Source organism: Anguilla anguilla, chromosome 6, assembly GCF_013347855.1.
Source record: "Anguilla anguilla isolate fAngAng1 chromosome 6, fAngAng1.pri, whole genome shotgun sequence".
NCBI classification, from domain to species: domain Eukaryota; kingdom Metazoa; phylum Chordata; class Actinopteri; order Anguilliformes; family Anguillidae; genus Anguilla; species Anguilla anguilla.
The window spans coordinates 35,008,816-35,036,673 of record NC_049206.1 but is presented as its reverse complement, the minus strand read 5'-3'; the positions used below and the strand labels follow the sequence as shown (position 1 = coordinate 35,036,673).

General features: G+C 40.6%; 1 protein-coding gene and 2 non-coding genes across 4 annotated transcripts in view; 2 read left to right on the top strand and 1 right to left on the bottom strand.

Annotated features, from left to right (window-relative positions):
• Positions 1-27,858, bottom strand: part of hmbox1b (homeobox containing 1 b) — a 194,803-nt gene that overhangs the window by 104,850 nt on the left and 62,095 nt on the right. For both annotated transcript variants that reach the window (XM_035421490.1, XM_035421491.1), the window contains exons 2-5: positions 24,596-25,170; positions 17,016-17,101; positions 16,288-16,398; positions 10,125-10,278 (exon numbers count right to left, since the gene is read on the bottom strand). In XM_035421490.1, the coding sequence (XP_035277381.1) occupies positions 10,125-10,278; positions 16,288-16,398; positions 17,016-17,101; positions 24,596-25,161 (917 nt within the window). In that variant the 5' untranslated portion in view covers positions 25,162-25,170. The remainder of the gene's footprint in view (positions 1-10,124; positions 10,279-16,287; positions 16,399-17,015; positions 17,102-24,595; positions 25,171-27,858) is intronic.
• Positions 11,971-12,154, top strand: LOC118230924. Its single transcript, XR_004765969.1, has one exon. It is a non-coding gene; the product is annotated as a small nucleolar RNA SNORA81 (small nucleolar RNA).
• Positions 12,448-12,628, top strand: LOC118230923. Its single transcript, XR_004765968.1, has one exon. It is a non-coding gene; the product is annotated as a small nucleolar RNA SNORA81 (small nucleolar RNA).

Below are 27,858 nucleotides of genomic sequence, written 5' to 3'. Positions count from 1 at the left end.
CTAACTTTTTTACTTTGATAAGGGGTTTAATAGAAACTTGGATTTATTTTGGAGTTGCACTACTGACTCAAATAATAAGCCCTCTTTAAAAAATTTTTTTATTATCATGTTGGAGTTGCCAGTTTAAACCTATATTTTTGCACTTTAATATGTAAACCTTTGTTTACATTTTGCTGCATTATACAATGGCATATAGTTTGTTGTTGTCAAAATAAAATGAACTTGAAATGGTCAATGTGATTTTTTTTGGGAGGAAAATTAATCGTTTAGATTAATTGACTAATCGGTAAAATAGATTAATCGATAGAAAAATAGTCGTTAGTGGCAGCCCTAAAATTAACTGCATCATACTCATAGAAAACATAATATAGCTTTATATCAAGGGTCAGGAACTGCACTCTGCAATTGTGCGTGTGTGTTTGTGTGTGGGTGGGGTCGGGGATTTTTTCAGGGCCTGCTTGCAGCTACGCCTTGTGTGAATTTGGAAGAGGGAAGAGAAACAGCATGAGTGACAGGTATGGCTGTCTAGAACTGAGATCTATCACAAAAGTAAATGTTCTTCAGCCAAAAATTATTGTAGGAACATATACTCCGTCATGGACTGCAAATTTAATCCAAATACCATTCCATACCAACTTAACCACCTCGCAAAATGCCCCTAGTGGTTGGCATGTCGCCGTGCCTAGATTTCTCAACTCAGACATTAATTGCAACCAAACTAAGAGTTGAAATCAGTAACTCTATGTTCTAGTTTCATTAGTAGACGATACACGACAACTATGCCGAATACGGAGTTTTGCAGTGCCACCATTGTCACGCTGCTTGTTCATTTAACAAGCACCCTCTCCCTCCCTGCAGTCTCATCTGCAACAACACCCCCCCATACATGACACACTGGACAATAGTGTCAATCTGGGCATTCATAAAATTATTCTTTCATCACTAAAAAATCGTATTCCGTCATAGCAACAAGATAAACCTAACAATAGCCCTAAGATATGCCAATACCGTAGTGAAAACGCTGCTCAATGAATAACAAAGTAAAGACAAACTTTTCTAAATTTATACCATGTCATTCTACTATTAATATCTGGGACTAAATATGGAATAAATATACAACCTTACCATTGGTTTTATGCGTAGAGATGTCCCATTAGAGACTGAGTGGTCATATATTGTCTTGGGCAAACCGTTTGTGAAATATCTGCTCATTTGTGATGCTAGGAACCTTCCAGAATAGCAGCGCGTAATACCCATAGAATGTATAAAAATATGGACAAAGCCACTGTGGCGATCAACACAACGCACACAGAACTCATACACCGGTATGCACTTATAGCTAGCCACTGCTACAGCATTTTAAGTAATATGGGAGTGAAGGCTCATGTTAAAAATTTGACTTACATGAAGCATTATATAAGCGATTATATAAAAATGTAATGACATGATAAATATAGTTCACTGAGTGCTGGATGTTTGCACTTAATAGCCAATGTATCTAATTGTACACTGTTTCACCTTTCTTAATGTATCGGTTGGAATGTATACAAGAGGGTAAAGACACCAGCTACAGTAATCAAGTGCATTAAGGGATTAATAGACCTCTATTTGTGTGTAATTAGCCCCCATGCTCAGTTTTAGAATGGTTTCCCTAACATACACTTGACTATAAAAGTTTTTCCATATGACGACTGAAGGAATCTCATAGGCTAGATCAACAGCTGTTTGTCTCTAAAAACTATATAAACCCATGTATTAGACATAATATCTTTGAAGACTGTACTTGTACCCGACCGGTCGTATTATTAAATTATATAAAGGAGCTCCTGACTTTGTCCGTTGTTATCTTCATCTTCAACACCATCATTTTTTTGTTAAGAAATTCCTACAGGAGCATGGAGCTAAAATCCTCTACGGAAAGCAACCTCACAGCGATTGTTACGCCTTGGCAGAGCGGCATGCCCCATACCTATACAGCATCGAGAGTTCGGCCCTTTTCAGGTTTCCCCACAGAGATAACCGCAACAGCCACAGACTCTCAGCCTTTAAAAACATTAATTTCGGTACATTCCGACTCCATTTCAACAGACAGAATTCATTAACAACTTCACATGTCCACACAGTAAAGCACCAAACTAAGGGGATTTTGCATTCTCTCTTTTTTCTTCTTATTCTTCTTCTTTTTCCTGCCAGAAATGCTCCTAGCCTATAAAGAATGTTTCCCCATTGGTCATTTTACGTACACCTGCCAAACCTTCACCAACACCAGCCAATCAAAATTTCGCATACACACGTAAAATGGACATATCTTTTTACCCAAGAAAATTGCCAGTCACTTGGCTTAGTGGTAACGTCACGGTCAACAAATCTTTGAGTCACAGGTTCAAGCCCGGCTTGAACTGAATTTCTATACATGCATTACATTACATTCATTTGGCAGACGCTTTTATCCAAAGCGACGTACAAGAAGTGCATTTTCATGATCGTAGACAACTGCTGAACACGGGTTCAGTAAGGTACAATTACTTATTTTGTACAGCTATTTCTAGCCGAGAACAATGAACATGATCCTGGTCTAACATCTGCAAAGCCAAACTAGGCAGAAGATTAAGCTAGAGTATTAGGACAAATACAAATTACCAAGAGGTGTTGGGATGGGGCAACATGTAACAAGTGACAGGAAAAGGGTTTTTTTTTTTTTTTTTTTGAAAAAAGAGTGAAATACAGCGTGGTGGTGGTTAGTCTAGGTATAGTCTGAAGAGATGAGTCTTCAGGCCACGGCGGAAGATGGGTAGTGAGAGGGAGGTTCGGAGAGGGACGGGGAGTTCGTTCCACCACTGGGGAGCTAGGGTGGAGAAGCTCTGTGATCCCTAGGTAGACGGGGTTTCAGGTTCTTTTTTGCAATCAGGCGTTGCTGTGCACTCTTTAGCCACTGTGGGGAAAGGCTTCATTAATAGAGGTGAGTTGCTGGCACTTGGTTATTTTCTAGCCTGAAATGCTATCGTATAAGTAAACGGCTACATATGTCATCGAAACTGTCTGGACGGCGGCTTCTCTACCGCCGTCCGGACTGAGTGCTGCTTCCTCCGGTTGACCTCCAGTCTGCCTAATCGCAACGAAGCCGACCCTATGCCAACACTTTCCTTCGTCCTGGAACGGCGAGCATTCGTGCTGGGACTGCATCCCACGGGCTCCAGGAGCGGACTATGCAATTATGTGGATTACTTTGATTTCGGCACTTGTCTATCGTATTCAGTCATTTCTTTTTTTTTTAAAACATCTTTTTATTGAATTTTCAAAATGTTCTGGTATACATAATACAAGGTCAACATATAATATACAAAATATAAAATATAAAACCGCCCTCCCTTTCCCCAACCCCCTGGTCACTCCCACTCCTCCTCCCAATCCATCCTACCACCCAGTCCCACCCCTAGTCCCATCCCAGTAGGCTACAACTGTCAACAATTGATTGAAATAATAGTAACATTGACGATAATAAAAAAGTACACAGAGAAAAGGGAAAGAAAGGAAGTCATACATACAGCTACACAAAGTGATCCACACGTTCTTGCATTCCTACAGATCACTAGAGCGCTAAGAGTCATTCCAATTTGTTATCCCAGTAACAGTAGTGAAATAGAATATAAAAGGGGTCCACGTTTTACTGAACTCAGCTTTTTCCCCCTTAGGGTGAATGTAATCTTTTCTAGTTTTAAATGGAACATGACGTCCTTCAGCCACCTGCTGTGGGAAGGTGGTTTAGGATCTTTCCAGTTATCCAGAATAAGTCTGCGAGCTAGCAAGCAAGAAAGGCAACTACATTATAAATATGTCTTGACCAGGTAGCAATCTCTGGTTTCACACTAAAAATGGCGATCAGAGGATCTGGTTCAATTAATATGTTATAGGCTTCACTCAGGGATTTGAAAATTGAACTCCAAAAAGCATGTAGACAAGGGCATGACCAAAACATGTGAATTAAAGTGGCTGACGCAGATTTATATTTATCACAGGTGGGCCAGAGCGACCCTTGACCCAAAAGATAACTTTTTGGATATTACTTGCCCAATAATAATACAAGAGATTGGGCATGGCCATTCCTCCCTCCATCTTGTGTCTCTCCAGGATGCGCATACTGATGCGTGGCTGTTTATTATTCCAAATACATTTTGAGAGAACTGTGTCAGTTAGAGCAAATAGTTTCTTTGGGATGAATATTGGGATGTTTTGGAAGAGATATAAAAATCTGGGAACTATGTTCATTTTAATCAAATTGATGTGACCTGCCATTGATATGGGTAAGGTGTGCCATTGTTCTAAATCTTGTTTACATTTATCTATCAAAGGTGTTAGATTAAGTTGAAGAAGACGGTTGATTGATCTGGGAACCACTATGCCAAGGTATTTAAAGTGAGAGCTCACTCTCCTGATATGGAAAGCAGAAGAAGGTATATTTTGAGCAGCAGAATTGACAGGGTATAGTTCACTTTTTTCGTAGCCAGACAATTTCCCGAAATGATCTAATTTGGACAGACTGACCGGTATTGATGACATAGGATTACTGATGAACAAAAGAAGGTGATCTGCATATAACGCTGTCTTATATACAGTATTACCTCGGGTTATCCCCTCAAACGTATGGCATTGTCGCAGTGAAATAGCAAGCGGTTCGATTGCCAGATCGAAGAGCAACGGGGAGAGGGGGCTCCCCTGTCTGGTCCCTCTTTGAAGAGGGAAATACTTTGATTGCACATCATTTGTGTGAACACATGCCAAAGGAGCCACGTACAACAGTTTCACCCAGGAAATAAAATTTTGGCCGAAGCCAAATTTCTCCAGAGTTTTAAAGAGGAAGCCCCACTCTACCCGATCGAACACATTTTCTGCGTCCACAGACAACAAAAATTCAGGGACAGGTCGCTGAAGATCAGTATATATGATGTTAAAAAGCTTGCGAGTATTCCCTTGAACGAATCCTGTCTGATCTGGGGTTATAATGCGTGGAAGCACTTTTTCTAAGCAAGACATTTTGCCAAAACTTTATAATCTCTATTAATGAGTGAAATTGGTCTATATGAATCATGGAGCAACAGGTCCTTGCCTTTTTAGGTAGAAGACACATTGAGGCCTGTCTCAGAGTGGGGGCTAACTGACCTTTTATATTCTATTTCACTACTGTTACTGGGATAACAAATTGGAATGACTCATAGGGAGGAGCAAAGGTGCAAGGTCATTTGAAAACATCTTATAAAATTCCACTACAAATCCATCGGGGCCGGGGGACTTGCCTGACTGCATGCTTCTTATAGCTTCTTGAATCTCCTCAATCAACAAGGGACTATCAAGTTTAGCTATTTCAGCTTCATTTAAATTGAGGTAGATTTAGACCTTCAAAAAAGGAATCAGTCATGCTTAAGTTGTTTTCACATTCTGAGGTGTACAGTTTTGTGTAAAATTCAGAGAATGCATCATTAATCTGTACATGGTCTGAGACTGTGGAACCCGAAGACGTCCTAATTTGCATTATTTGCCTTGAGACAAAGTACTGATGTGCCTGATGGGCAAGCAGTTTGCCAGATTTATCACCATGTTCATATATCAGATGGCGAGCTTTAAGGATTAGTTGATCTGCTTTAGCTGTAGAGGCCAAATCTAATTTTGTTTGAAGGCTAATTCTTTTTTGATAGAACTCAGGGGTTGGGGATGTAGCATACTGTCTGTCTACCTCTGCTGTACCATCAGAGAGCTCCTTCAGTTTAGCAGCATTCTCTTTTTTTACTATTGGCTCCGTTGCTGATAATATGGCCATGCAAAAATGCTTTTAGAGTTTCCCATAAACACACTGGGACATTTCTAGGGAGGCATTAGTCTCAATAAAAAGCTTGATCGGACTGTTCATAATTTTAACAAATGTAGGTTCTGAAAGTAAAAGAGGGTTTAAGCTCCATGATCCAAAAGGGGTGGGCTGGTTTGGAAAAATCAATTCAAGAGAAATGGGGGCATGATCAGATATTACTATGCTGTGGTATGCAACCTGCTTAATGAGGGGAATCAATCTAATGTCAATGAGAAAATAATCAATTCGGGAGAACGTATGGTATACTGGAGAGAAGAAGGAATAAGCCCTACTCTGTGGATATTTGAATCTTCAGGGATCATTACAGGCCAAACTGTGCTCTTTAAGGCAGTAGCCATTTTTAATGGTTGAGCAGGTCTGGTCGACGAACGGTCCAGATCAGGATTTAAGGTACAGTTTATATCTCCCCCAATTATAAGCGAGTGGCTGTCCACATTTGGTAGGGTGGAGAACAATGAACAAATAAAAGCTTTGTCGTCCCAGTTGGGAGCATAGATACTTGCCAAAGTCACAGGTTTGTTGAAAAGTTGCCCGGAGGCAATGATATATCTACCCTTTGAATCTGCAATAATTTCACTCATTTCAAAGGGAATGTCTTTATCTATAAGTATTGCTGTGCCGCTGACTCTAGAGTCAAATCTAGAATGGAAGACTTTCCCTACCCAACTCCTATGAATCCTGTTGACATCTGCATTACGAAAATGCATTTCTTGTAAAAACGCTATGTCTACATTAAGCTGCGAAAGGTGAGCTAAAATTTGGTGCCGTTTACGAGGATGGTTTGCCCCTTTCACGTTCCACGATATAAAGGTTACTTTTCTAGTATTAAACCTATTCATGAGCAAGAAAAGTGGAATAGTATAACACAAGTGTCAAGGTTTTCCTCACTGTCTGCTAAAATAAAAAGTGAATGTGAACGTCGTGACTGCAATAAGCAAAAAACATAGTTAAACAAAAAATAAAAACACTGACAGATGCACCATAAAAACACTAATGTAGCCATCCCACCCCTCTCTCCCCCGCACTTAACCAAACTAAGAGCAACATAGCCCAACAAAAGTGCAAAAGGCACATTAAACCTCAAACTCGCATGCCTTGGCGTTCCTCTTTAACTCAAAAGGATAGAGGTATTCATTTAGTAAAGATAATAACAATATTTGTGGAATTTTTGTGGAAAAAGTATGTCTAAAAAAAAAAATTCAAGTATTTTTAAGGAAACTGAGCATGGCATTATCTGACCCGTACCATGGGGTTTAAAAGAGTAAATGGTAAATGGACTGCATTTATATAGGGCTTTTATCCAAAGCGCTTTACAATTGATGATTCTTATTCACCAGAGCAATTAGGGGTTAGGTGTCTTGCTCAGGGACACTTCGACACGCCCAGTGCGGGGATTGAACCGGCAACCCTCCGACTGCCAGACAACCACTCTTACCTCCTGAGCTATCTCACCCACAGAGACAACAGAATATTGCAAAAAGATGGTATTAATTCACCTTATATAGGTTACTCACAATGTGTCAAGTTGTGTGTCAAGATCAAGTTGTAAGGTTGTTGGTTATTGGTACAAAAGTGTTGGTACAAAAATGAATGAATGATAAAGCTGTAAAATTTGTGTGATTAATGAGCAAGTTTCAGAAGAGAAAAGGTCGTTGTAAAGTTGTTATAAGAAAACGTTGATCAAAATATAAATGCATCGTCAGCTTTAACACTGGTACTGTACTTGGTTACTGTAGTTAACCAAGCGTGGATACAGAAATGATCAAGTTGTAGTGCACTTTCCAGGATGGTAAAAAAAATATTTTTCTCTTAGAGCCCAGGTAAGACTAATTTAGGGTAGGCTAGTCTACATCATGTTTCCCGGTGTGGTGGTGCAAAATCGTGGTGGCAGCAGGCATTTCTCATTTCCCAAGTTGAACTACGTGTGCTGCTGTGTGCTATTTGATAGCTGCGTCTCTCCCAACAGGATTTCCCCCGTCATCAAAGCAATTCAAGGCAATTCTAATGTTATTTTGTCATGATGCTATTATTCAGTGCTAACGCAGTGTGATACTGCCTGCCCACTGTGTTTTCTATCATCCATCAGTTTATTTTTCTAAACTGGACTGGTGGTGATGGGGGGCTCCATGTAGGCAGTCGTGGTTAATACAGCAGTTAAGAGCCACGTGCATCTCATAGAATTGCTGCTGTACAAGTAAAAGATAACACTTCACTTTACCCATGCTCATTACTATTTTAAAAAATAGTCACAAATAGGTTTTGAGACAGGAAACTAGGCTAGTATTTAAAATGGTACAAGTGTCTTGGTTCATTTAGGCCATTTGCCAAGTTTCTGTGATGCTCACATCTGGAGATAAAACCTTAAATAAGCACCCCCTAAATGGGTGAGGAGTACCCAGATTTGGCATGTGAAGGAAGGAGTTAAAAACTGTGGGGAATCAACAGGCTTCCAATTAAGTTGTTGAGACATTGTGAAAGAACTTAAATGTGTTTAAGTTCACAATTTTTTCCTTAAACGTATTAACATAATGCAGGTTTGACTCATTATCATTTGCTTTGTCGTCTTCATTATCTACCAAAATGCTTATTTTAACTGGTCATCGCCAATTAGGAGCTTATTGATTCACCTCAGCTTTTAAATTTATCAGTTAAAACATTTTTTACCTCACTTTTGGTAATCTGTGTAAGTCACTAATGAGTTGTGTGCTAAATGCTAAAAGTTTAAAATGTAAAAATTTTAATGGACACCAACTATTCCTTCGATGGAAGCCCGCGGCAACTTCAGCAGCTCCAAATGCAGCCTTGTGATTGATTTGTGGTGGGAATTGCTTTTGACGAAAGCCTTAAATCACGATGGTGATTAAAGATTGAATGCTATGGTCGTTAACCCCTTTTGTGCAGATTCCAAATCTGGCAAATATTTACCCCTTTAGGGAGTGTTCTATTTAAGGCTTTATAACTTCAAGTACAAGACACTTGTATCATTTACAATACTAACTAAGTTAGATTATATTCATAATTTAGGCAGAAATAAAGTGCCACAAATGTTATTAGTTGACGAAAATGCAAAAATGAAATCAAATTATTCTGAAAAGAAATACTAAGAAATCACATATATATACAGCAGGTGAAACTATACATGTCCTGGATCATAAGCCCCTTGACAAAATCTGAGGGCGATATGCGGAACTAAAGATCTATGAAGCAAAAAGTAAGCAGTGAACCCTGATATCTCTTGTGTCCCTTATTTTCTCAAAAGAAAATATATTTTTTGATGTTGACAAAGCCCCCAATTCCACTCAGCAGCAAAAAAGAAAAATGAATGAGACATTATTAACAATTTCAGGCACTGCATTAAAACATATTCAAACTATTGCACTGTGGTTCATTTCTTGCCAAACATCTGATTTGACTTAGCAGCATTCCACAATGCTGTTTTACAGTGTTGAATATCATGCATATTGCCATTGTGTAAAGCATTTTAAAGGACCAATTTACTTAGACTGGACTACTTGGAAACATTTTTACAAAATCGCCAAAAAAACAGCAGTGGCACAAAAATGCACAGGCAGTCCTCACATCAGCACAGTTTCTAATGGATTTGATAATGATTAAAACAGCAGAAGTGCAGGCTTGTGGTCTGTAACTACCAACATGCAGTCAGATTCCACACAAATACCCATACTGGAATTATCTTTTTGTTCAAGTGCAGCAGGTTCTCATTATTAAGCTCAAAATCAAACAAGCACGAAACCGTCCAGACCCACGGTGCACCTGTAAAAAAGTGTCATGAGTAAAACTTGGCTAACTATATAGCTAGCTAGCTATGGCATGTCCTCACCTCTGTACCGTTATTTGTTGTCCTCCGTGTGTCCATACATCTGTATCGGTGGTACGCGCTAACTAGGTTAACTAAAGTAGGCGAAATATGAACATGTTAGGGTTAGCTAAAGTAACATTAGGCGATAAAGCTGTGCTTAAAAATCTTGTCCCGTTCAAAGTGCTGATTTTGGGAGATGCACCTGCGCATGCGTCCAACTAAACGAAGCACCACCTGCGCATGCGTCCCACAAAACGTCCCTCAAAGGTCGTCCATGTGTGAGTGGCCACAATTTGCCATGTGTAGCCCACGGCGGCAGTCCTGCCTGCGCGCCGTGGGAAAAACATTATTGCTGGATTCTGAAATTGACAGAAACAAATACATTTTGCTACATCCAGATAAATAGCTCTCCTTCACTCTCTTCACTCCCGTTTCCCCTCTCACCTCTCCATCACGGCGAGACACTCCTTTCTCCATGTGAAGCGGCTGCCTCGCCGCAGGCGGAAGCTGGCAGGGGCGGAGCTGATGGGGGGTGGGGTTTGTCTCCACTCCACCTCCTCCAGAGCCATGGGGGCAGGACGCATGTTTAGAGTGGCACCTTTGGGACAGGGGGGAACAAACAACATGGTTGCATGAACAACATGATTGCATCACACTGTATCAGGACCACATAAAACATGTAGTCATTCCACTTTGTGTCGCAATTTTTTGTTGAATTAGGAATGGCCAACTGTATTTTTATAGGGCGTAATCACTTCTGCAGAGGCCTGTGATTATGGAGAGAACTTCTTCATCCACAACATGTGCAACAGTTTTTCACTGTCTGAGCAGTAGTCATTGCGCTGGAGGTCCCTCACTTGGGAAAAAAGCACACAGATGACCCCAACCAATGTTTATTACAAACAGGGCTTGTAAAACTAATTTATTTTCTATCTGTTTGGTCCGAGCAGATTCTGTTCTTTTGTTTCGCACACAACACAAATGTTCCTGAACCGGTTTGAAAGAAAAAAATGGTTCATTTTGTTCCAAACAAGGAAACAAGCCTGTTGCCTGTCTCAAAACCTATTTGTGACTAATTTTCTGAAAATAATAATGAGCATGGGTAAAGTGAAGTGTTATCTTTTACTTGTACAGCAGTAATTCTATGAAATGCAAGTGGCTTTTGGCTGGTGTATTAATCACAACTGCCCACATGGAGCCCCCAATCACCACCCGCCCAGTTTAAAAAAAGAAACCGATGGATGATGAAAAACTCAGTGGGCAGACAATATCACGCTGGGTTAGCACAGAATAACTTGGCATGGCTAATACAGCACCATGACAAAATAAAAATTAGAATTGCTTAGATACATGCAAATGACGAGGGGAATCCCGTTGGAAAACACACAACTATTAAATAGCTCACAGTAAGACAAGCTAATAATCTGATCAACTCCAGACATTTACAAGGTTAGAGAGTTACAGGGGCAATTGAAATATGAGCTTTAAAAACTGCATAAATCACAGCCAACTTCATTTACTTACAAATCCACTGAGATAACTTTCACAGTAGCCTAACATTAAAAATTAAATGATACCACCCAGCTTTATTGAGATACTGAGCAACAGCATGGCGGCCTGGGGATGTATGCATAGCAATAACATGCACTGACTGGCCTACTAATTTTTTGGAAGAAAACCAAAGGCAGAGACAAAGCATCACCAGTAATAGATTAGACTATTCAAAACACAACCACCATGATAGAAATAAAATGTGTCTTACCCTCAAAGGTCTTCTTCCACCTACCAAAAGTGGTCACATCAATCTATCCTCAAATTCCAGCTTCCTGACAAGGTACAACTAGTCCATCAATAAGCTAAAGGCATAGCTGTCCCATTGTGATTTGTGTCAGCCTACTAATTGGCTGGTAGTAGTGTTAGAATTTGTTAGAAACAAAAAACAGCTGAAGCAGGGTTATCATCTGCAGAACTGCTACAGAGTCAATCTACGCTTGGCAGACATACTTGAATGATACCGATCCATCATGTCCAGAAAGCCAGAAAGTCAATCTTGCCAAATCAAACAGTCGAGCAATCTAGAAGTGCAACTTCTTTAAAATGAAATTAAAAATGCCTGTTGTACCATGATTTTTCAGCTTTTGTGGCTTGTATTGTAGTGAATCTTAAATGAAGTGCTGATGGTTGAGGACACATCAAAGTATCAAATCTATCTTAAACAAATTCACAAATGCATAAACAAATATTTTGGTGCTTACTAGAGAAATATTTCAACCATGCATGTAAAACTGATTCTTCTGCGTTTAAGAACCATGCTAAAATTTTCTAAATCAAGTCGTCTTGGTTTATGAAATAATGCTAGCAGGGTAGTAGGTTGAAGTAGAATATTTAGCACTGCACTGCACTGCAAATGAGATGTGGGCAGACCTCTTTCTTAATGTCCGGTGTCCTGTGTCTCAAAGTCTAGTGCCACAAATTCATTCTTAGGAGGTGAAAGAAGTGTTCACGTGAAGCAGAGATTATAACCTCCCTTTCTCCTTAGGTGGTGCTCCTCTCTGCTACGATGCCAGCTGATGTGTTGGAAGTGACCAAAATTTATGCGCCAACCAGTTTGCATCCCTGTTAAAGGAGGACCTTACTTTGGAAGGTATCAAGAAGTTCTACATCAATGTGGAGAGGGAGGTGAGCAATTCAACTGAGCCATGCATTTGCAACGTCGCCCGGCATTGTCATTTGCGTTCACGTACTTGCTTACGGTATGCTTCTGACTTCCTTCTTGCTACAGCACTCTGCTAAAATTGTGAAATCTAAGTCTTGTTTGACTTAGTTCTTGTGATAATGAAAGAGTACACCCAGGAAGGAGAGTAATTGCACAGTGTCATAAATGAGACCCTGGTGTACCTCTTTCTTAATGTCCAGTGTCTTTGGTCTCAAGATCCTGTGCTACAGCTGTTCACTGAAATAAAATGGCTATTTGCATGAAGTGTTGCGCTTTTACTCTGGGACTTACTATGTTTTTTAAAACAGGGATGGAAGTTGGATATGCTCTGCGACCTGTACGAGACTTTGACAATCACGCAGGCTGTCATTTTCTTGAACACAAGAAGAAAAAGGGACTTCGCCCTGGTGAGATCAAGTTACTTTTGAAACGAAAGCTAGAACCCTTTTAGAAATGCAATATTCAGAAGTCTAGGCTATGTAGAGGCAGAGTGTGCTTATGCGCTGGATGTAATCTTGTCTCAATCTTGCAGCATGGGGACATGGACCAGAAGGAGCGAGATCTGATTATGCGAGAGTTTAGGTCAGGATCTTTGGAGTATTGATTACAGAGTATTGATTTATTTTTGTTATATTTATTACAGTTATCATTCCTGTTTTGTACATGAGACATGCGTTTGAACTTGAGGGGTAATTTTGATATGACCTTAGTGATATCGTCATAGGCACACTGTTTTGAAAGTTTGTCCGAAAGGGTCAAATCAGATTTCACACACAGTGCTTGCGTTCGTCAAATAAACAGTGTGCCTCGTGGTTATTTTATTGGAAAATACTGAATCTCTTCTCCGTTTGCTAAGTTGATTGGAATTAGGATATTCGATTTATTAAAAACAAGAGTTGGGTCGACTCTTGTGGACAGTGTGTAAGCTCAATCTCGCTAACGGTTACTGTGGGAGTGGGATTGTGAAGAGATGGGGTCTTTACCTTTTTTCTTTATTCCGTATTTTTTTCCTAGCTCAGTTGTGTGTATTAGATGTACTCCACTGATTGATAATTTACTTATGGACTAAAAGATACAAGTGCTGTATTAAAGGGGAATTTCACTTTATAACACTTCTGGGGTCATTTTCACACCTACCCGGGCTTTTGTGTGCACCCCAGACAGTTTTTTAGGTTGCTTGCTTCAATATTTAAATATTTGATACCTGTGTAGCCAACCCCCCCCCCCCCCCCCCCCCCAACGCGTCCCTGCTTCTCATGACTGATATTGTCCTTCTAATGAATGTGTCGCCCTTAATTTTCTGATTAGTTATTTGATTATGGTAATATTTCACGCTGTTTTGTTGCTTTCCTTTACAAATGCAGGAAGTAGACCCAGACAGTTTAGTGTCGAACTTGAGGATGCATATCATTGCGTGACTTCTGATGTGGGCGTACCTGCAGACAATAACATTAGATTGGTCGTATAAATAGTGTTGTATTACTATATAGCTAGCAAAACCCTATAACAACAGCCAGCAAGCTGTCTAACTGTTACCGTAGACATCCTATGTATCACAGACAGACGCGATAGCGTTAGCCAGCCCACTCAGTACCTACCTCGAGTGGTTCGACCAACAAATGGGAAAACGGTGGGTACAGCTCCAGGCTTCAGACGGTTGCCTTGGTAGTCGGTGGCTTCAAAGTGGTCGCTGCAAACCCTTAAGGCCAATTCATGGTCCAGACGTAGCATACACGGACCGGACTCCGCTGGGGTCCGCGCGGTCAAAACGATGAAATAGCGGACCTCAGCGTACGTCCACCTTGGCATGTCCGCGCGAAGCTCAATTTTTGTGACCGTGCGTACCTAGCGTACGCGTACCTGTGTCACACAAATCATGGCTCGGTATGAAACTGTTTCACATCGACATGCATTTCATGTGGCACCGGAAACACGCGGTAATGCGGAATACACAAAATAGACATGGAGTGGACATTTGAAAAAAGACTGGCTGAAGAGGTGAGAAGGTACAGGCACCTATGCGATTCATCCCAACGGGATTATAAAGATTTTCAGAAGAACAACAATTCATAGAAAAAAATATGCACAACGCTGGGCAAGGACGAGGCCATGTTGTTTACAGTCTAACTTCCGGCAGAAAAGGAAAACTACGCGCAAAGATTGTGGGAAATGTAGGGCTTGGGTATGCGGTGGTACGACTAGAGTATGAAAGGGCGAACGACTGCGGACTGTCCGTCCGCACAGCGTATGTGCCCTGTACTTATAGACTATGTAAAAGCCTTTAGTCCTCGTTTGCGAACTTCTTCGGCTGTTATGTTGGGGTGTCTGATTACATCCAGCCATGTCTGACACGAAGTTGCATCGTGTGGAAAACTATGAAAATGTGCTTTCAAGGCCAGTTTAACGGGGGCATTATAACAACTGGGTACAATGCACCTCATTATTACACCGATATCGCATCAAACAAAAGCTAGCAGATGTTAGTTTGTTCAATTTCAAAGTTAACTGAATGTTTTGCTTTTTTTTGTCACGAAACGAAATCGAAGAAGAAAAAACCGGAAACCGCACTGTGTGGACTTGCGCTAAAAAAATAAGTCTTTGTTTCTAACGTTAGAAATTTAAAATTAAATAACTAATCAAAAAATTAAGGGCAACACATTCATTAGAAGGACCATATCAGTCATGAGAAGCAGGGACGTGTGTTTACAATGAGTCCAACGTGGAGTCTGATGTTGAATGGGCTTCTGTTGGATGGGGGGGTATCAAATATCTAAATATTGAAGCAAGCAACCTAAAACTGTCTGGGGTGCACACAAGCCCGGGTACGTGTGAAAATGACCCCAGAAGCGTTATAAAGTGAAATTTCCCCTACAGTCTGCCAACTATGTTAAACTTGCATACTTGCAGGTAAGCTTGGGTCAGATCAAACCTTCCATATTGATGCAATTTCTAGTTTATTTTGTGAAACGTATTTATTTAACTATTTAATCACGTAGGGAAACATGATGTAGATTTTCCTACCCTAAATAAGTTTTATCGGGGTCAAAGTGAATAGGATGTTTTTACCATCTTGGAAACTATGCTACAGATTGATCATTTCTGTATCATTGCTTGCTTATCAATAATCAAAAAACTTGATCATTGATTAATTTTTGTACTGAAGGCAGGAGAGGTTTCTCTATCATAAACTAAAAGTCTGTACAACACTAAATAATTAGGCTTTGCAGCAAGGCCCCTCCGCCTCCAGGCACCAAACCTCCCAAGGACAAGAAGAAGTTAGAAATATTGCAATTGTATGTGTGTGTGTATGTGTGTGTGTGTGTATGCGTGTTCATGAAAAGCAGGGAGTGTCCCTGTGAAGGATGCAGTCACACAGGGGAGAGGATTTAATGACAGGAAGGATGTGTTAGCCAACATGCATGTGCACACATTCATGCAAGCTTGAATGCACAAATCCAGAAACTACACATGCATCCACAAGAGCACAAATGTGATGAACATGCACACACATAGACACACTTGTAGTCTCACATCAGGGCTCTACAGTGCTCCCATTTTACAAGCATTTTCTCCTGAAAAATGATGTGCGAAAAGACAGTAGCTGCGTGATACAGTGTGGGCAGGAGAAAAAAGGCTCTTGAATTGTGAAGTATAGACGATTTTTCTTTGGTTTTGACCTTGGTGTCTATGATAAAGGCATTATGTGAGGATGCTAACAATGGAACACATTACCATGGTAGAAGTACAGCGCCAGCACAGAGAAAAGATGTGGTGTGTTTGTGTGTACCACAGTTAAGATAGGAGTACACATGACTATAAGCCAATGGCTCAAAGTCTCCAGTGGTTGTTTAAAGGAAAGAGACTGGGGGTGGAGTAGGACAGGAGCACTACCGGGTGTGGTCTTCTCCAGCTGGTACCAGCGATAAAATGCCCTCTTCTTCTGCTCACTCAGGTCTGACCCCTGCTGCAGCAACCAGTGAGAGATACGGCTCTGACTGATGCCTGAGAGAGAGGAAGAGACCGAGAAAGGCTGCAGACACAAACCAATGTGAATCTGAACAAATACAGACACACACAATCCAATGCTGATCTGAACAAATGCAGACACACACAAAGCAATTCTGATCTGAACAAGCGCAGACACACACAAACCAATGCTGATCTGAACAAATACAGACACACACAAACCAATGCTAATGTGAACAAATAAAAACACATACAAACCAATGCTGCCCTGAATGAATATTGACACACACAAACCAATGCTGATCTGAACAAGTACAGACACAAAAACCAATGCTAATCTGAACAAATACAGACACAAACAAAGCAATGCTCATTTGAACAAACACGCACACACACAAACCATTGCTGATCTGAACAGACACACACAAACCAATGCTGATCTGAACCGACACACACAAACCAATGTTCCCCTGAACAAAGACACAGAAACACAAAAAGCAGAACAGTCATCTAAAAATACAGATGCAGATTGAAATCATAACATTTGACATACTCCATCACACAGCTACAGAAACAAAGACAGATCATCACTGAATAAAGATGCAAATTTTAAACAAAAGTGAGTAGAACTGCACACTACAAGCTAGACTTACCTGTCACCTGGGCAACCACAGCCTGGGAGATACGCCGATTCCCCAGGAAAGCCTTGATCTCCTCCTTCACCATCCCACTGTCCCTTCTACAGAGTGAAAAAAAGAGAGACATTAAAGCTGTGGTAGGTAACTAACATTTAGTCCAATGGAACAAATTTCGTTTGGCCACACCTACAGAGTGGGGAGAGCACTCGCATCTGGGCTGCGTTAACTAATCAGCCTAGGTGCTTAAAGGTGCAAGGCTGAGACTGGGAGTACAGACAGAGAGCGTGCTTGAGAGTTTCATTTGGACCTGCTTTGGATTCTGGGAAATTGTGCCCTGAGAAGGCGCGTTTTACTGCTGTTGTGTTTGCTCTGCTTAATTCAACAAACTTTTATTCCAAATCTGTTTTTTGAATCTTAAGAAGTTATCGCATCTTTAAAGACGCTAACAACTAAAGAAAAATACGGTAAGAGTGCATCACGGCTTCCATTTCTACCGTCCGCTGCATGTTTAGCCTTAGCTCGGTTGCCAATTTTACTAGTAATGGTATTTCTGGTAAGTGTTAGCTTAATTAAGAATTAGCCCAGAATGTAGCTGAGTTAAAGGCCTGCATCCGGACATTATATCAGATCCCGGAGAGTGAGACTTTGTTAGATTCCCTTTTGACTGAGCCGGATGCTAGTCTAGATGCGAGTGTTTCTCCGCTGCCAGTGTCCTCGCTGCAGGATGATTTTGTTGCGGTGCAGAAGAAACATAGTTGTCGGCCTAGGGCCGCTGAGCACCACCCAACTTGTGTTTCCAACCGATATTCCCCACTCAGTAACACACCTACTGAGAAATCCCTGATCATAGGGGATAGTATTTTGAGAAACGTGAGGTTAGAGACATCAGCAACCATAGCGCAGTGTATGCCTGGTGCCAGAGCTGCCGACGTTGAGGCTAATCTAAGAGCGCTGGCTAAAAGTAAACGTAAATATTCTGGAATTATTATCCATGTCGGCACCAATAACATCCAATTGAGGCAATCGGAGGTCACTAAAATAACTTTGTATCGGTGTGTGCAGTGGCTAAAAAGATGTTGTGAAGTAATATGCTCTGGCCCGCTTCCAGCTTGTACGAGCGACGAGGTCTACAGTAGGCTATCGTCGCTAAATCACTGGCTGTCGGAGTGCTGTTCATCTAGTGGTATAGGGTTTATTAGGGGTCCAAGCAGCGAAGCTGGTGGAACCCTATTGTATCTGTTAGGATTATTATTAGGGGTCCAAGCAGCGAAGCTGGTGGAACCCTATTGTATCTGTTAGGATTATTATTAGGGGTCCAAGCAGCGAAGCTGGTGGAACCCTATTGTATCTGTTAGGATTATTAGGGGTCCAAGCAGCAAAGCTGGTGGAACCCTATTGTATTTGTTAGGATTATTAGGGGTCCAAGCAGCGAAGCTGATGGAACCCTATTGTATCTGTTAGAATTATTAGGGGTCCAAGCAGCGAAGCTGGTGGAACCCTATTGTATTTGTTAGGATTATTATTATTATTAGGGGTCCAAGCAGCGAAGCTGGTGGAACCCTATTGTATCTGTTCGGATTATTATTATTATTAGGGGTCCAAGCAGCGAAGCTGGTGGAACCCTATTGTATCTGTTAGGATTATTAGGGGGCCAAGCAGCGAAGCTGGTGGAACCCTATTGTATCTGTTCTGATTATTATTATTATTAGGGGTCCAAGCAGCGAAGCTGGTGGAACCCTATTGTATCTGTTAGGATTATTCTTATTATTAGGGGTCCAATCAGCGAAGCTGGTGGAACCCTATTGTGTCTGTTAGGATTATTAGGGGTCCAAGCAGCGAAGCTGGTGGAACCCTATTGTATTTGTTAGGATTATTAGGGGTTCAAGCAGCGAAGCTGGTGGAACCCTATTGTATCTGTTCGGATTATTAGGGGTCCAAGCAGCAAAGCTGGTGGAACCCTATTGTATCTGTTAGGATTATTAGGGGGCCAAGCAGCGAAGCTGGTGGAACCCTATTGTATCTGTTCGGATTATTATTATTATTAGGGGTCTAAGCAGCGAAGCTGGTGGAACCCTTTTGTATCTGTTAGGATTATTCTTATTATTAGGGGTCGAAGCAGCGAAGCTGGTGGAACCCTATTATATTTGTTAGGATTATTAGGGGTCCAAGCAGTGAAGCTGGTGGAACCCTATTGTATCTGTTCGGATTATTAGGGGTCCAAGCAGCGAAGCTGGTGGAACCCTATTGTATTTGTTAGGATTATTATTATTAGGGATCCAAGCAGCGAAGCTGGTGGAATCCTATTGTATCTGTTAGGATTATTATTATTAGGTGTCCAAGCAGCGAAGCTGGTGGAACCCTATTGTATCTGTTCGGATTATTATTATTATTAGGGGTCCAAGCAGCAAAGCTGGTGGAACCCTATTGTATCTGTTAGGATTATTAGGGGTCCAAGCAGCGAAGCTGGTGGAACCCTATTGTATCTGTTCGGATTATTATTATTATTAGGGGTCCAAGCAGCAAAGCTAGTGGAACCCTATAGTATTTGTTAGGATTATTAGGGGTCCAAGCAGCGAAGCTGGTGGAACCCTATTGTATTTGTTAGGATTATTATTATTCTTATAAATTATAAATTCACTGTAAGCTTAGGGTTGTAACTAGGTAGCTGTTTCGTAGGTGACTTAGTTAATGCACTCGTCTTAACTATTGCTTGTATTTTTTCATAGACTGCGTTGTTGCTGTTCTTGTTTGTGTTAGTGTTAATCAGTTTAACCTACAGGGTCCAAGTTGAACTATGCGGTTGTTCCCTGCACTTGGAACGGTAGGCTACTGCCCTCTAGGGTTTTCGACACACTTGTTCCCGGTTATGGTTATACACTTTGTTGTACGTCGCTCTGGATAAGACCGTCTGCCAAATGCCTATAATGTAATGTATTGTAATATTCCGTAGCAACAAGATAAACCCGACATCTGCCATAAAATATGCCAATACAGCAGTGAAAACGCTGCTTACTGAATAATGAAATAAGCGAGACAAAGTTTTTAAAAAATTATACCATGTCATTCCACAGTCGATATCTGGGACTAAACATTGAAAAAATATACAATCTTACCACTGGTTTTACGCGTAGAGATGTCCCTTTTGAGGCTGAGTGGTCATATATTGTCTTGGACAATCCATTTGTAGAAATATACGCGCATTTGTGATACCTGGGTAGGCTACCTTCAAAAATAGCTATATATAAATAATATAAATGTGAATTTATGTGTTATTATTCTATCTGTCTCTGTGGCACTCTGAAATGTGCATTCTCTGCTAAGCTGAGCAGTGGATTGGAATATATGTCTGACGTAGTGTTTCTCAGTACTTAAAAAAAAAAAAAGAAGAAACGGTTCGGTATTAGAATATTCAGACGTTCGGTAGTTTTGAGTCAAATGTAAAAGCCAGGGAAATTTGTCTCCCGCATTACTGATTGAGAGGATGAAAAGTGTAATTTGTCAGAATCTTCGCTAGATGGCAGTAGCAACTAAGGTTGCCAAGTGAGGTGACGTGCGCTTCTGCATTCACTTCACTTATACAGGCCAAGCTTAGACTCAGTTGACTTCAGTAGCAATAGGTGTTCCAATTTGTAAATATTTTATTATAGGAAGATGCTGTATTGTTATTGAAATATGCTGTTTTTAGATCTATTTAAAAGTGAAAGACCTGTTTAAAGATTATTTAATTTACAATTGTTAAATTTTTGAAATATATTTTATATATTTTTCTATTGTTTAGTGTTGTAACACTATAGGCCTATGCTTATTAATATGTTGAACAGGCTTCAACTTAAAGGTTGTTAATAAACCAGGTTTTTAATAAACCGTGAATTCGAAAATCAGGTCAACCCTTGTGGATATTACGTTTCTGATCTATTAAGGTGATTTCAGTATCGTTAGGTACCAATTATTGAATCAGTATTGCTGCAGTATCGAGTATCGTGATACTAAATGTGGTATCGGTATCAAAGTCAAAATTTTGGTACCATGACAACACTAGTGTGACACCTTTTTTTAGTTGCGGCATGGAAGCGCTGCAGCTGTACATACATGCTGGGCCATCTAAGTGTCACGACATGCCATCTAAGTGTTACGACATAGTAAAGGCCTTTACGGGAAGCGGTCAGGACACATCCATGGCGACGCAACTGTCATCCGACAGCGTCTCTTCGCACATAATTGGCCATAAGTCATCAATTTTTTATACAATCATCATGATATTCAGTAGATATGTTGGGTGAAGGTATATGATCATGAGGACAAAGCCATTTTAAAATTACTCCATAGGGGGCGTGATGGTGCCAATGCTTGGACCCCTCCCAAAGCCGCTTGCGGTTTTAATCTTAAAGTTGATATAGTAAATAAGGCTGTATTAACATAACTAAATGTATATGTATGAAGTTGGTTTTTTACTTTTAGACAATTTATTATGTGTATTTTTACTGGACTTACATTTAAATAGATAACAATGTCCAATTCTCTCTAATAAATACGAAGTAAATACACTAGCGGTTAGGGTGGTCGATAATAGGTGCTCTCACTCTACTTGCTGCTCCTCCGTCATGGAGTCTCTGGCTGTTTTATTAAAGAATTTCATCAGTTCCTTAAACTTGGCATCTTCCTTCTTCCACTTTCTCTTCTCAAATCCACTTTGAAAAACTTCATGGTAACAAAGATAGTGACTCTCTGCCTCTGATGGCAACTCGAATTTCAAAGTCATTGATTAGGCACAAATGCAGGAAGGTCAAGGTGGAATAGTCCATTAAATGTGAAATGTGGGTGATAATAAATATTGGCAATATAGATATTTAATTGGATAGGCCCAAATTTTCATGTAGATAGATTTATTTTTATCTATTACAGATTATCATTAGTTTGGAGTGACAAGAAAGGAAAAATGTTGTATAATTTTTTTTTAAAAAGGACACACAAATTCACGAGGCCCCAAGCAATTGCCTACCTATGGCCTATGGTAAAACCACCGATGGCCATCACAAAGCCCTGACCTGAATCCCATAGAAAATTTGTGGACTGAACAGAAAAAGCGTGTTCGAGCAAGGAGGCCCACAAACCTGACTGATTTACACCAGTTCTGTCAGGAGGAATGGGCAAAAATTATTGTGAGAAGCTTGTGGAAGGTTTGATTCAAGTTAAGCAATTAAAAGGCAATGCCACCAAATACTAACGAAGTGTATGTAAACTTTTGACCCACTGAAAATCAGATATAGTATATGAAAGCTGAAATAAATCTGTCTTAGTTATTATATTATACACTTATATTTGCTTTACCAAAACTCACTCACGGCCACCCATATGCATTTCATGACGGCAAATGTATTCCTTTTATTAAAAAGTTACACCAGTTCACCACTGTGCCATTTCTACTAACTATATTTCTTCACTTGGCTACAGTACAAAACCTTCTTATCAGCAAACGCCACGTTTCTACATTCATGTTACCTCGCCCTGTTCTCTGTCTAGCCACATACAAACAATTACTACGTATGTACGTTCTGCAACTCCGCATTAAAACATTACATTTAAAATCATGATTCACTCATAAATATAACTACTAGCACTGAACATGAGAAAAATACATTAGTGCAATAGATTTCACATGTTATTTAACCCTCCACTTCAACAACTAACGTTTAATACAGACTGTTATATATACCGTTTGATAAGGAAACTAAGCTCGCTCATGGTCACTTCATTTACTTCTCACTATAGTCTGTGATCATGTCAACCTTCACCTACATGCCCATTCTGCTAAAAACATATTGTTTCAACTACGCAATTTCATCATTTCGCCTAATTTATCTCACACTGTTGTTATTTTCTCATATGCAAAGCCTGCTGGGACATATGCGTCTGCTCCTATTCTCCACTATCAACTTTTCCGGTTCTAGCTTAACAAAACAGCAAAGAGGATTCCTACTTGCAGATAAGCCTATCAAAATGCCTTATAAACCTTACAAACACTAAAAGTGCATCTTCACGAAATAACAGACAACGGAGCAGGACAGAAGGGTACACAAGTTGCGACCTAGGCACCTCTAATTCTACGGGCTTGCTGATTCTTTTGTCAATCAAGGCTCGTTGGATGCCCGTCAAATCCGTGAGTAGCCTACATACACTGGCCATATTTCACCTTTTCTGATGCGTTTACACTTACGCCACCGCACCATTTGTCACAGCCACTGTTTTACATATATAGCAGACCGAAACTGCTAAACGTACACGCTCATCAGACTGTACAAATTCACACAAGGATAGCCATAATCCACAACCGTTTCTTACAGGGTCACTTCGCATTTCTCACTCTCGTAATAAAACGCTTTGCAAAAAGAAATGATATCTCATAAAAAACACGTTTTCAACGTACAAAAATGCCAAGTTACTCACACATACAAGACATACACCGTCTATAACTCATTCATTCAGACTGCCAAAATCCAGGCCTGCCATTAAAAGTATTGATATCAAAATGACGCCAAGTTACGGTACTACAAACGACATAGGCTATCTTGCCTCACCGAAATTTAATAACATGTATTCCAAAGCAATGCTACCCAATATTTCCTCAATTCTTTCAAGTCACTCAACAAAGCAAAAGACAAGACAGCAAAGACAAGTTCTACCTGCAGCTTAGCATATGAAAATACCTAAAACTTTATAAGCACAAAAACTGCATATCTGAGGAAAGAAACTGAAAACAGAGCAGGACAGAGGGGTACACAAGTTGCCAGCTTGAGAGCTGACCATTTTGTCAATGAACGCTCGTTGGATGGCCGTCAAATCACTGCGGACATAAACTGGGGGGATTCTTGTTGCGTTCCTGATGGTGCCAGCCTCTCACACTTTGAATTGTGACACCGCGCCATATATCACTGCCTTTCTTTCATATATATAGCAAAGAGCCAGTGCTAAATGGTATACACTGATCACACTGTACAAATTCACACAAGGATAACAGTAAGCATTTCTGAAAGGATAACTTCGTATTTTTACACACAGGTGAATAATGCGAAGTAATTTTTTCACATGGTAAGATGAAAAAACACAGAGCGAAGTTACTTGAAATAATTTAGGAAGCACTGGGTAGCAGCATTGCTTTGGAATACCACGTTTAATTTCTGTTAGGTAAGATAGTCAATATTGTTTATTGTAACTTGGCATCATTTTGATATCAGTACTTTTAATGGCAGGTGTAGATTTTGCTAGTAGTAATGACTTATAGTGGTAACATTTTTGTATGTTGAAAATGTGTTTTTTTTCAGATTGTATACAGGACACCTAGTTAAAAAGGAATTACAGTAGAAACACTACAGCAGTCAATGTCCAATATGACATTTAGGGTTCTTATGGTGCTTGTTCCTTTGGGCCAGGTTTGTGTTTATTACACCACTGCAGAGTGCAGTACAGAACTGTCCTGTTATATTACAGTGTGATCTCCCCATTCTTCCCAGCAACAGGTGTATTCAAAGGCTGCTACTTCTGAAATATGATCACATTCATCTAATCTGTACCCGTGATCCCCTCACATGCCCACTGACCTCATGAGCTCCTCCACCTTGTCGTCGATGTCCAGCTCTTCCTCCACCGCCTCAAAGGTGTAACTGCGGGCACCAATGGCACTGTTGACAGGATAGCGTGGTGGAGAGAGCTTGCCATTTGGCGTGGCCCCGGCCAGGCCATCCCGCCCATTCTGGGCCACACCCACCAGGGAGACAGCTGAGGAGATGGTGGCCTGTGGGGGTGGGGATGTGTCGTAGCTGGGCGACGGTGACAGCGCGCCACGGTATTGCGTCTGAGTGGCTGTGGTGGCGGTGGAGGAAGAGGCCGCCAGATTGCTGGAGGCAGAGGTGAAGGAGGACGTGGAGGAGGTTGTGTTGTTTCCATGGTTGTTGTTGCTGCTGTTACCAGCTGTGCAGCCCCCGCCTCCTCCTCTGCCCCCATAGGAAGAGCGTCGGCCAAACTTGTCCCCATGCTCACGGTCCAACCGGTCCAGGGTGTCCAGGGCATGGAGGATCTCCTGCTTGGTCATGCCTGTGTGCCGCAGCCGCTGCAGCAGGTCAATCTGCTCAATGGTGAAGCGGGGCTCATCTGTATAGTGGGACATTCTGAAGAGCTAAAGGGGTCAGAAAAGAGAGGTTACAATATATAGAGTAAAGGAAGACATGACAACTGTCTAGCATAACAGGGCTAGAAGGCAAAGAGAGGGGAGACGAGTGATGAAGTGGAAATTATAGAAATAAATAAAAAGTAATCAGATGTAGTGTCGATTAATAACTACATTATTATTACATTAAATTAATTATTAGAGAAATGAATGATTAGTTAATTAATGATTAAGCTGAAATACGTGTATTATGTATGTTTTAATAACACTTTAGTTACATACATCTATTCTCTGTATTCACTGGAGCATTGCAGTAGGCCTCTAATTAGTTTTTAGAAGTGTCTCAGCATGCTGTGACCCTGAGACATCCCTGCCTGCGTTCCCTTCTGTGATACCATTGGTTTACTTTACTGTATAAAAGTGAGTGGTGCTCTTTTCTCCACATGCTCTCTCTGACAATCTCTCACACATTTAATAATCTGATATTTTTTTCATGAAATACAACTCATAACTTTTATGACAACTTTTTTATATTTTATGGTATTTTTGATTCATTTAATGATCAATGATTTTGTTACTATTCTGTCTAATGAAAATCTTCTTTTTGATTAAACTCATTTTAATCTTCATAACATAACATAACATAACATAACGTAACGTAAGACGAGAACAGGCCATTCAGCCCAACATTGCTCGTCTATTCCTCCCACTAAACTGCACTTAATGCTTAGTTTACCTAAAAGCTAGATAGTATCTAACACTGTATCAAGCCGGGCCTTGAATACCCCCAGTGTTTCTGCCTCCACTACATGTCCAGGCAAGCCATTGACCACTCTGTGTGAAAAAATATTTCCTAATACCTGTGTGAAATTTACCCTTTGCCAGTTTCTTTTTATGCCCCCTCATTCTGCTAACCGAACTCAACTTGAATAATTTCTTGTAGTTCACCTGTTAATCCCTTTAATAAATTTTAAAGCCTCAATCAAATCTCCCCTAAGTCTCCTTTTACTAAGCTTGAAAAGTCCAAGCATCTCAAGCCTTTCCTCATAACACTTATCTTTTATATCTGGAATCAATTTGGTTGCCCGTCTTTGGACCTTTTCCAGCGCCTCTATATCTTTCTTGTAGTATGATCCCCAGAACTGCACACAATACTCGAAGTGTGGTTTGACAAGGGTATTGTATAGGGTGAGTATGATCTCCTTAGATTTATACTCCTGGCTATTTATCCCAGCATCCTGTTGGCTTTTTTTTACTGTTACAGTACATTGACCAGACTCTCATAGTCTTTGATCAACTATTACTCCCAAGTCTTTTTCTACATGTGCACACTCTAATTTTGTACCACCCATAAAGTAATCCTGCCCTATGTTTTTATTCCCCACAAGTAGAACTTTACATTTAGTTATATTGAATTTCATTTGCCAGGGTTCTGCCCACTTCTGGATTCTGTTTAAATCTTCTTGGATTACTTTAGTAGATTCCAAACTGTTGGCTAAACCTCCCAGTTTTGTATCATCTGCAAATTTAACTAGTGTACTTTCAATGTTCGTGTCAAGGTTGTCTATGTAAATGAGGAAGAGCAGTGGACCCAGCACTTCACATCCCACAATACTTTGCTCAGATAAGATCCCTCCTCCTACTACCCTCTGTGTTCTATCCCGTAAGCAGTTCCGAACCCACTCTGAAATGCCTCCTGTAATTCCTACAGTCATCATTTTGATAATGAGTTTGTCGTGTGGTAGCTTATCAAATGCTTTTTGGAAATCTAAGTATATAATATCATAAGCCCTGCTCCCATCCAGACACTTGATAACTTCCTCAAAGAATGTCAAAAGATGTGTCAGGCATGACCTTCCCTTGCAAAAACCATGTTGGCTATCCCTTAGGATGTTATTAATTTCAAGAAATAATTCTGGTTTGTCTCTAACGATGCTCTGCTGCTTTATTTGTCTTTAGTTTATGTAATTTATCCAATACTTCTATATCCCCTATCTCAATATCTGCCAAGACATTCTGAGTATTGAATATGCCTTCCAGTCTATTAGTTTGCCAGCAGCCATACCACCATGCACTCTGCTCCTGCCGACTGGCTGAAGCTAAGCAAGTGTGGGCTTGGTTAGTACTTGGATGGGAGACCACCAGGGAATACTGAGTTGCTGCTGGAAGTGGTGTTGGTGGGCCAGCAGGGCGTAATCTTCCCTCTGGTGAAATATGCTCCAGTGCAGTGACGGGGACACTGCTGTAGGAGATGCCGTCTTTCGGATGAGACGTTAAATCGAGGTCCTGACTCACTGTGGTCATTAAAGATCCCATGACACTATTCGCAAAAGAGTAGGGGGTTCCACGGTGTCCTGGCTAAAATCCCAGATCTGGCTCTCGCAAAAACTTGCCACCCAATCATCCCCTGATTTAATTGGCTAAAAAAATGTTCTCTTCCCTCCAGTGGAGCTGCTCAGTGGCCAACAATAGAGGATTGTGGTTGTACTGGGCAGCTCCCAGGTGTGAATGTGTATGAGTGTGAAGCAGGGCGTTGCTGCAAAAGAGCATCTGTGCTCAGCGAACCTACCCTGGGTAAATAAAGCTTAAATAAAAAAATAAAAATAAAAATAGTAACCTCTTCTCTGGTAAAACTGTCAACGAAGTAGCCATTTAGGGCATCAGCAATATCCTTATTCTTATGAAGCAGTGCTCAGT